Below are 10,535 nucleotides of genomic sequence, written 5' to 3'. Positions count from 1 at the left end.
ATGCTCAAAAGTACAAGCTGACGATAATGATCGGCTTCAACTAACGCTCACATGGTACAGCTGCTGGCTATGGCATCTCGGCCCCCTGTTTCAAATCTACCGTCCTATTCATCACCAGTTCACTGGACTGTTTCAACCACCTCCACACACCCACAGCCAGACAGGAGCAGAGGACACCAGCCAGCCGGCGACAGGGCGCGTGCCCGTGTCGTGCGTGCGTGTGCGCCGAGCAAATTCCCCGCCCGGCCCCCAGCCGACGTGGCTCGGCATCCCCAGCTGGATCGCGCAGAAGTAAACGCCCCTCCTGCCTTCTCCCATCCCCACCCCACCTCGCGTCCCTCTGCTGTCCACTCTCCTCAATAATTCTCTCCGCCTCCGCTCGCTGCAGCTCCGAGCCGCCACCGAATCAGGGCGAGAGGCAGCGGAGGAGGGAATCCCCATGTCTCCGCCCCTCGTCGGAGCAGATCCCCGGCGAGCCAGCGGGGAGCTGCTGCTGCGGTAGAAGGCGAGCTGAGCGTGCGAGCGCCTGATCCGCTCGGGCCCCGACCGGGATCGGCGATGGGCGGGGAGGCGCCGGAGCCGCGGCGGCTCACCCGCGCGCTGAGCATCGGCGGCGGCGACGGGGGGTGGGTCCCCGAGGAGATGCTGCACCTGGTGATGGGGTTCGTGGAGGACCCGCGCGACCGGGAGGCCGCGTCGCTGGTCTGCCGCCGCTGGCACCGCATCGACGCGCTCTCGCGGAAGCACGTCACGGTGCCCTTCTGCTACGCCGTGTCCCCGGCGCGCCTTCTGGCGCGGTTCCCGCGGCTCGAGTCGCTCGCGGTGAAGGGGAAGCCCCGCGCGTCCATGTTCGGGCTCATCCCGGACGACTGGGGCGCCTACGCAAGGCCGTGGGTCACCGAGCTAGCCGCGCCGCTCGAGTGCCTCAAGGCGCTCCAGCTCCGCCGTATGGTGGTCACCGACGACGACCTCGCCGAGCTCGTTCGCGCCAGGGGGCGCATGCTGCAGGAGCTGAAGCTCGACAAGTGCACCGGCTTCTCCACGGACGGACTCCGCCTCGTCGCCCGCTCCTGCAGGTTCGCGACCCTCGATTCTTCCTCTTGCTCGGTTGCTCCCCTGCTCCGATCTGGATGAAGTAAGCTCGAATTGGGGTTAGGAAGAAGATAGTGACAATGACTGGGCGTTAGCTACTATTTAGTTGATTCCCCGAAATGGTGCAGCAAATAGCACTGAACTGAGCATCTCTCTCTGCGCGTAGAAACTTGTTCTGCCTTTGCCACCTTGGGAGGATTTTTACGAAAAGGTGGCTCGAGATCTGGCGCCCAAATTTGGGTGTGCTGTCCTCGACGATTAGAGATCGTACGATCAGTAGCATAGAAGATGTGCAGATACCTTACAAGTGCATTTTCATTCATGTATGATTAAAAGTTCACAATTCGTGGCTTCCTTTGTGGATTTTTCCGAAAAGAATTTCAAAAGAAAAGGTTAATGCAGTGGTGTTAACTGTGCATAATTTGATTGTGCTTGTGCCTTTTTTGGATATATGAAGAAAAGGGGAACACACTGAGGATGTCGCTGGAAACCGTGAATCAAATAGAGTTATTGAAGATCGTGTTCTTATTCTGATCTGTTTAGGTAGATCTATCAGAAATGAATTTTTAAGTAACCTCAGATTTAGGAACCTCTTTCTCTAATATTGTTTTTGCTGTCATACTTGTTCTCTATATTTCTTGGATTTTTGGGAATATCTAATACCACAACACTTAAACCACCGAGCAATCTCTACTGGCTTGAGTTCACTAATGTAATTCTCCAGCTTCTGAAATTCTAACAAAATGCTCAAGCAACACTGAAAACGGTGGCATAAGTCTCTCTTTTTGTTTCCTGATTGCCCCTACGATTAACAGTTTTCAGTGTCAGCCACGGCTAACATTGCATGGAGTGCTAAAGAAAGTTACATTTGTTTGTCTGTACTGTGTGCTTTCATTCTATGATTTTTCCCTTTAGCATACTTATAGCTACTACTGTTATGATGACCTCATTGTACTAACTTGGTGTGCTAAATTCTTCAGATTGCTGAGAACTTTGTTTCTGGAAGAATGTCAAATTGTTGACAACGGCAGTGAATGGATCCGTGATCTTGCATCCAGCTGTCCTGTTTTGACAACATTGAATTTCCACATGACTGAGCTTGAAGTGATGCCAGCTGAACTAGAGCTTCTTGCAAAGAACTGCAAGTCACTGATCTCCCTGAAGATTAGCGACTGTGATCTTTCAGATTTAATAGGTTTCTTCCATTCTGCAACAGCACTGGAAGAATTTGCTGGAGGGACATTCAATGATCAGGGTGACCTTGCCAAGTATGGGAATGTTAAATTTCCATCAAGATTGTGCTCCTTGGGTCTTACTTTCATGGGTACAAATGAAATGGCTATTATATTTCCCTTTTCTGCGATACTTAAGAAGCTGGATTTGCAGTACACTTTCCTCACCACTGAAGACCATTGCCAGCTCATTGCAAAATGCCCGAACTTGCTAGTTCTTGCGGTAATGTCTCCTGCTCATGTAAATTATGAAGATACCCAGCTGGTGATCTTTTTCATCGTAACTGACTTTATATATATATATATATATATATATATATATATATATATATATATATATATATATATATATTTCAATAGGTGAGGAATGTGATCGGAGATAGAGGATTGCAGGTTGTTGCAGATACCTGCAAGAAGCTCCAGAGGCTCAGAATTGAGCGAGGAGATGATGAGGGAGGTTTGCAAGAAGAGCAGGGAGGGGTCTCTCAAGTAGGCTTGACGGCTATAGCCGTAGGTTGCCGTGAACTGGAATACATTGCTGCCTACATCTCTGATATAACCAATGGGGCCCTGGAATCTATTGGGACTTTCTGCAAGAAACTTTATGACTTCCGTCTTGTTCTGCTAGATAGAGAGGAGAGGATAACAGAATTGCCACTGGACAATGGCGTCCGAGCTCTGCTGAGGGGCTGCACCAAGCTTCGGAGATTTGCCCTGTACTTGAGACCAGGGGGGCTCTCAGATGTTGGTCTTGGCTACATTGGACAGTGCAGCGGAAACATCCAATACATGCTTCTTGGAAACGTTGGGGAAACCGATGATGGATTGATCCGCTTTGCGTTGGGATGTGTGAACCTGCGAAAGCTTGAACTAAGGAGTTGTTGCTTCAGTGAGCGAGCTCTGGCCGTCGCAATACTACATATGCCGGCGCTGAGATACGTGTGGGTGCATGGCTACAAGGCCTCCCAAACTGGCCGCGATCTCATGCTCATGGCGAGGCCATTCTGGAACATAGAGTTTACACCTCCCAATCCCGAGAATGCACGGTTGATGGAAGACGGGGAGCCTTGTGTTGATAGTCAAGCTCAGATACTTGCATACTACTCCCTCGCCGGGAAGAGGTTGGACTGCCCGCAGTCCGTGGTCCCTTTGTATCCTGCGTGACTGTAAATACACTAAGCCGGTGTCTTCCTCCCCTGTACTTGCCCCCTTAGCCTCCCCTCTCATTGTCAACAAGTGTTGATAACTTGATATGCGGTTATTGTATGGATCTAGATGGCTAGCTTCTATGTACTGTAATAAGCTACTGGTAGCTGAGATGTGCTTGAATAAGCGCTTACTATTTTTGCCTGTACTGCTATCTAATCCTAGTCCTTATATGGAACTGTAGGGGCATCAAAAAGAAAGGTGTTCCCTCTTTCCTAAGAAACCTCCTTCTTGACCACAAATTCCATTTTGTTGCAATACAAGAAACAATGCAACAGGTTCTTGAGGATAGCCTCATAAGACAGTTTGATCCTATGCAGGCATACCTCTGGAAATGGATCCCTTCCCATGGCAAGTCTGGGGGGATTCTAAGTGGTATTAATCTAGAATTTTTTGATGTTGGATCATTCCATGAAGGACAATTTATCCTACAGCTTAATCTTTGGGATAAGGAACGGAAAAGGAAATGGAATCTTCTTAATGTTTATGGTGCTGCTCATGATGAAAATAGAAGGGAATTTCTGGCTGAACTAGCTAGATTTTGTAATCAGAGTGATGACCGTTTTATAGCTGGGGGAGATTTCAATCTAGTCAGGTTCAATTCTGAGAAAAACAAAGGCACCATTAACAGGCATTCCTCTCTTTTTAATGCGGTCATTGACAGTCAAGAACTTCTTGACCTCCACATGGTGGGAGGCAAATACACCTGGACAAACAATCAGGACCCTCCCACCTTGGAAAGATTAGACAGATGCTTAGTAAGCAAGGGATGGGAAAATCTCTTCCCCACTGCTTTCCTCCAAAAACTCCCAAGGGAGATGTCTGACCACAATCCACTTATATTGTCGTCAGGCACAGCCCCCCCTTTGACAAAGTTATCATTCAGATTTGAAACATCCTGGTTGAAACAACCTGACTTCATGGACAAGGTCAAAACAATCTGGATGAAACCTTGTCATGCAGAATCTGTTGTTGACAAAATACAAAGCAAACTGAAAAGATTTAAGCAGTACTTTAAAGGATGGGGCTTCAATGTTCAAGGGGAGAGGAAGAAACTCAGAGCTAAATTGCAGGATGAACTGCTGGATATTGAGCAAATGGAAGAAGATGCTCTACTCTCCCTTAATATGTACAATAGGAAAGTGGAAATACAAAGCAATATCTTGAAGATGCTTGAGGAAGATGAGCTGTACTGGTTCAAGAGATCCCATGAGAAATGGCTACATGAAGGTGACAATAATACTGAATATTTTCATAGAATTGCAAATGGGAGGAAAAGAAAAAATAACATTATCTCCTTTAAAAACGAGGATGAGACTATTGAAGGGACTCCCAACCTTATACTACATGCTACTGAATTCTACAAGAATCTCTTTGGACCTGACATTGGTAACCTGTTTCACTTAGACTCAGACTTATGGGAGGAGGGGGAGCTGGTATCTGAGGAGGATAATTCCTACCTTACCAGACCTTTTACTGAGGAAGAAATAAAATCTGCTTTATTCCAGATGAAAAAAAACAAAGCTGCAGGCCCATACAGCATTCCTGTGGAGTTCTTCCAAGGATGTTGGGATATTATCAAATAAGACATACTGGATTTATTCCAAGAATTCTGGGGTGGAGGGCTGAATATGAGTAGGTTGAATTATGGGATAATCACTCTTCTTCCAAAAGTGATAGATGCTGAAAGAATTCACCAATATAGGCCAATTTGCCTTCTCAACTGTATTTACAAGTGGATTACAAAAGTTCTGACCATCAGACTCGAGTTGGTGGTTGAAAAACTTATTCTGCCCTCTCAATCAGCCTTCATGAAGAAGAGAAATATCATGTCAGGTGTGATGGCACTGCATGAAGTCTTACATGAAACTAAGAGAAGAAAAGAAACTGGGGTAGTTCTCAAGTTGGATTTTGAAAAAGCATATGATAAGGTGTGCTGGGATTTCCTCTTTTCCAATCTGGAAATGAGGGGGTTCAATAACAAATGGTGTGGGTGGATAAAACAAGTTGTTACAGGAGGGACTGTTTGTGTTAAGATTAATAACACTCTTGGGCCCTACTTTGTCAGTCACAAAGGAGTGAGACAAGGGGATCCCCCCCCCAATTCTTTTTACCTTTGTGGCTGACTGTCTCTCCAGAATGATAAGAAAAGCACAGAGAAACAATCTGATTTGTGGGCTGGCTGATAATATAATTGATAAAGGGGTGGTCATACTACAATATGCAGATGACACCATCATCTGTCTCAAAGATAACATTGAGACAGCTAGGAACATGAAACTGCTCCTCTACCTCTATGAAATGATGTCAGACCTGAAGATAAACTTCACAAAAAGTGAAGTCGCCCTAATTAATGGGGATGAGAGCAAATGCTCATTATATGCAGAAATCTTCAACTGTCAGATAGGCAGTTTTCCCACAAAATATTTGGGTGTACCTGTGAGTCCTGGAAGACTCCATATCAAGGATTGGTTACCTCTGGTGGAGAAAAATGAAAAAAAAGCTCAAAATATGGAGAGGTAGCTCTTTATCCATAGCAGGAAGAACAACTTTGATCAATGCCAGCCTCTCCAATGCATTTATTTACCATATGTCCCTGTACCTTCTCCCTAAAACTATTACTGCCACTCTGGATAAGCAAAGAAGAAAGTTCTTCTGGCAAGGAGGGGGGCCCAAAAAGAAATACCACCTAGTGGCATGGAAAACACTGTGTGCAAGTAAAGCAAAAGGAGGGCTGGGCATCAAAGACATTGCTAAAATGAATATCAGTCTCCTCTGCAAGTAGTGGTGGAAATTGGAGACAAAATGGATTGTGGCAGGATCATGTGGAAAAAAAGTATTTGAGAGGCAGTCCAATTAGCGTGGTGGTGCATAGACCTGATGACTCCCCCATTTGGACAGATCTTAAAATCAAAGAACTTTACCTAAGGGGGAGAGTCATTCAGACTGCTGATGGAAAAAAACGTTGTTATGGAAAGATGCTTGGATTCATAATAAACCCTTGTGTGTGCTTCACCCAGTACTTTTTGATTGGTGCTTGGACAAAAACATCACATTGCATGATGTGCTGGAAAAAAATGGAAGACTAGACTTTGACAGATGGTTGCCTCCATCTTTCTTTGAAGAATGGATGGGGATTGTCAATGAAGCATTCTCATTCAACTTCATACAACAAGCTGATAAAATAAGCTGGAAATAGGGCAGTAAGAAAATCTTTACCACAAAAAGCACATATGATCATTTATCCAACCAGGCTAGAGTCAACTTCGATCACATTTGAAAAGCAAAGATACCATATAAAGTCAAAATTTTCACTTGGCTGTTAGAAAAAAATGCCATCCTAACTAAAGACAATCTAGTGAGAAGGAAGTGGCTGAGCAGCCCGTCTTGTGCCTTTTGTGAGCAACCTGAATCTGTTGATCATCTTTTCTTTCAGTGCAGTGTAGCTAGATGTATCTGAGGGATGATTGGTGCTTGCCTCCAGGCATCAAACATCCCTGATAATTACAAACAATACAAACGTTGGATTGATACCTGGCTGCCCAAAAGCAAATCTGCTCACCACTTCGGCTTTGCAGCTGTAAGCTGGGCGATCTGGAAACACAGAAACAAAGCAGTTTTCGACAACAAAATGATACGACATCCCGCTGACATCTTGATACATGCTTGTGTCTTTCTAAAATACTGGGCAGGTTTGCATAAGGAAGAGTTCAGGTTGGACTATTGGAGGGTGTGAAGACTCTTCTCGCGTGTGCTCACCGTGCTCTGGCGCAACAAGCAGCAACGGCCCCAAGGATGCTCATGGCCCCACCCCTCTCGGCAGCGGATGAGGAGGAGGAGTGAAAGTTCTTTTGTTGCACTCTTTCGAACTGATGAACAATGTATTCCCGTGGCCTGTGGGATCTTTCCGGTCTGTAATAATGCTACTTCATCTGGTCCTTCCAGCCAACTAGGAACCCTAGCGGTAGGCTACTCATTTTGAAATCTTCCCAGCTTGAAAGTCAGGGCTGGCGAAGGCTGTGTGCGTCCCCTCTCTTCTCCTTTTATCCTGTAATCTTCAAACTCTGTAATTCCATTTTCAGAAATGGAATTGGGGGCACGCCTCGTTTCGAAAAGAAAAAAAATCTAATCCTAGTCCTAGGAGATGTATACTAAGTAACGGTGGACGCTGTGAGTCTATGCTTGCTCCCCTTGATTTGTACCATTGGAGGTATAAGAATACCCTGGGTTTTGGCAGCCTATCTTGAGCATTGAGAAGTTGTCCATTGTTTGTCAAAACCGCTTCTTGTATCGTATGCTAGATGTGCTGAGCATATGACGTTATGTCAGGGTCATGGAAATATATTTGCAGCGCGGAGACGTACCCATTCATGAGCGCAGGAGGCCAGGGAGTCCCACGGACCGACGGACACCACTCGACACCATCAAACGACGTACAGCAGGTGCGGCGGCATTCATTCGCGGATTCTTTTACTCGAAGACGGATTTCATCTGCACTTTATTCCGGTGGATTATGCACGGGTACCCAATGGCTACTTTGCAGCATGGTATCTCAGATTACGAATTCAGATGGTCTGCTGGATTTGGAATTCATGACCGTTTAAAGTGGGTCAGGTCTGGTCTATATGGAAGCATTGGCCTGATAAGAAAGGGGAAGCAACACGATGTGACTTTGTCGTGGTGGTACTTGTTACTAATTCACCGATTCCGGGAAGAAATTCCTAGGTCTGACCTTAATTGGTTGAACATGGCAGTGACCTTGTTGAAGGCATTGTTTGGATTAAGATGAATTACTCCCTCAGGTGAAAACTTTTGATATGACCTTAATTGGTTGGGTCACTGCAATATCGGCACGTGTGCGTGCCGTTTTCTCGTTGGAGGCTTTATCTCGGGAGCCTACTTCATAGTCCAAGAGCTGCTTTGGTTTGCGAAGCGGGTGAAGGTGAAGTCGCTTGTGGTAGTTTGCTGCGGCATGATCTTTAGGTCATGGTGTTCTTTTTTTTTTCTTTTTTCATAGCCTGTGTGCATCTTAGTTATGCAGAGGCCGGGATGGATCTTATATAATTGTATCATCTTGATGTAATTGTCTAAGATCAATAAAACTTCCCTTTTCCCAAAAAAATGCAGGTGCCGCGGCCAGGCCTCTTCTGTGCTTTCGTTTCCAGCCGTCGGTGTCAGGTACCGTGTGCTGCTGATTGGCTAGTGAATGGTGGCTGGTGGTTGATTTGATGTGAGAGAAAAATAATGTTATTGGTTGCCAACAGAATAGAGTAAGCATGTTATCAAGACCATATAGTTTTCAAAAGAAAAAAAGGTTGTCAAGACCAAAAAGGCTGGGTGAAGCCGTGAGCCCGTGAAGGAACCGGCGCGATCGCATGGCGCCACACAGGCCCGATGATCTGGGCACCTAGTTTAAAGTTTAAGGGGTGGCGTACAAACGATGCGCAGGATGATGGTGCCCGCCGCGTCTCGCCTGACAGGTGGTGGGGGACGACGGGGACGGCTCGAGCGCGCGCCCAGCGCTGCGAAAACGCCAACGGGGAAGCGGCTGACGCTGCCGATCCGGCGATCCACGCGCAGCCCGCCTGGCTGGTGTCTTCGCCTCTTCGTACGCTCGAAATGCCACGAAAGCGGCCCCGATCTGGGATTGCCCTTTTTTAAAATTTTTTGTTTGTCTTTGAGAATCAAGGGACCAGAGCACGGAGGTGAGGGTACCAACGGAGCCGCGTCTAGTAGCTGACAGCAGCGCCACGTTTGCCGACGGGCTTCCCCTGCATCGCATCAGGCAGGCATCCAGGCTTCCCCATGTGCATCGGCCCCGCTGATCCGGGGCACGAGGATCGGCGCGATCCAGATTCCAGGGCACGGCGCCGGTGGTCAGGCAACGGTCGGCGGATCTGTTTACCGCGCGGGAGGGGCGGCCAATGCATTGCGGAAGGACGCGCCGTCGTTGCAGGTGGATCCGCGAGCACTGTTTATCTTTCTCCGCGAGCTCACGATTGGCTATCCGAATTGGGGGCGGCGGCCTGATGGGCGGGGAAGACAAGAAAAATGACCGGTGGTGGAGTCGAGCGGCGGAACCTTCCCAGCGACGTCTAGCAACTGTCCCGCAATGTAATTTATGCGTTTGTTTCTGTTCGATCTAATCAGATAGTAGTATAAAGTTTGATTGGACTTTGAATTAGTTTCGATATATTGCGCACTTTTGGATAGCCTTTGGAATTCACAATCGGAGGTATCTAAAAATATTTCCAACTAAGCAACTCTACTTAGACCCCGTTTGGGAGGGCTCCGGTGCAAAAAAGGCGGAGGCGGAGCTGGTTTCTCACAGACAAAGCCAATTTCGCGGCTTCACAATCTACAGAACGGAACCGCTCCACCTCTAGAACATTTGGTAGAGCTCCAGCACGAGCCGCCAAGAAAGCCGGATCTAAAGCCCTGCCAACGAGGCCCTTATATTCCTCCATTACCATTCAATGCTTCCCAATCAAGTGTGTCCAAATGATCGTCATGCCAAGTCCGCATGAGAAAGATATTCATTTTCAAAATGAATTCCAAGATTTTGCAACTGTAATTTTAAAATTTTATACTAGTAACAAATAAAGAAATTCTAAGGTTTTCAAAACTATCGCCTGCCCCGCTTTACTGAGAGCTCCCACAAAACGGCGTACCGGCCCACAGTTTTCGAAGCCCAATAAGTGTCCTACAGGCTGCAGCCCACTGGGTGTCTCCTCCGTACTACTACCTACCGGCTGCAGCTCAATAAGTGCAACAGCTGCAAATTGTCAAATGCATCTCTTTTGCTGCATACAGTTTGTAAATTAATTAATATACATGTAGACCAACATGCATACAGTTAGTATTTCGATACGGTAATTCGTAACACAGTAGCACAAGAAGTGCATCGCTTACAAACTACAGACAATCTGTTGGCCTCAGTAATCTTGTACTGCCGTGAAGAGAAACTAAAACCTTTTGGACTGAACAAAAATAATTAACTCTACA

The 10,535-nt window shown here is 46.7% G+C and overlaps 2 protein-coding genes across 2 annotated transcripts; both read left to right on the top strand.

Annotated features, from left to right (window-relative positions):
- Positions 1 to 314: 314 nt before the first annotated feature.
- Positions 315 to 3,753, top strand: LOC120698507 (coronatine-insensitive protein homolog 1b). Its single transcript, XM_039982141.1, has 3 exons — positions 315 to 1,076; positions 2,073 to 2,547; positions 2,685 to 3,753. Exons 1-3 carry the CDS (start codon positions 559 to 561, stop codon positions 3,486 to 3,488), a joined length of 1,797 nt encoding a protein of 598 aa, XP_039838075.1. The 5' UTR covers positions 315 to 558; the 3' UTR covers positions 3,489 to 3,753.
- Positions 3,586 to 8,629, top strand: LOC120698508. The gene is made up of 2 exons (XM_039982142.1): positions 3,586 to 3,724; positions 3,792 to 8,629. Exon 2 carries the CDS (start codon positions 3,800 to 3,802, stop codon positions 5,114 to 5,116), a length of 1,317 nt encoding a protein of 438 aa, XP_039838076.1. The 5' UTR covers positions 3,586 to 3,724; positions 3,792 to 3,799; the 3' UTR covers positions 5,117 to 8,629.
- Positions 8,630 to 10,535: the final 1,906 nt, after the last annotated feature.

The sequence above is a fragment of the Panicum virgatum genome, chromosome 3K (assembly GCF_016808335.1).
Source record: "Panicum virgatum strain AP13 chromosome 3K, P.virgatum_v5, whole genome shotgun sequence".
Lineage (NCBI taxonomy): Eukaryota > Viridiplantae > Streptophyta > Magnoliopsida > Poales > Poaceae > Panicum > Panicum virgatum.
This window is presented reverse-complemented; position numbering and strand designations above follow the sequence as displayed.

Excerpts from the sequence above, each read along its gene's own strand:
- LOC120698508 (XM_039982142.1), top strand. The coding sequence starts at position 3,800 with ATGCAACAGGTTCTTGAGGATAGCCTCATAAGACAGTTTGATCCTATG.
- LOC120698507 (XM_039982141.1), top strand. The coding sequence starts at position 559 with ATGGGCGGGGAGGCGCCGGAGCCGCGGCGGCTCACCCGCGCGCTGAGC. Across the intron at positions 1,077-2,072 it reads CTCGTCGCCCGCTCCTGCAG|ATTGCTGAGAACTTTGTTTC; the intron begins GTTCGCGACCCT and ends TAAATTCTTCAG. Across the intron at positions 2,548-2,684 it reads CGAACTTGCTAGTTCTTGCG|GTGAGGAATGTGATCGGAGA; the intron begins GTAATGTCTCCT and ends ATATTTCAATAG.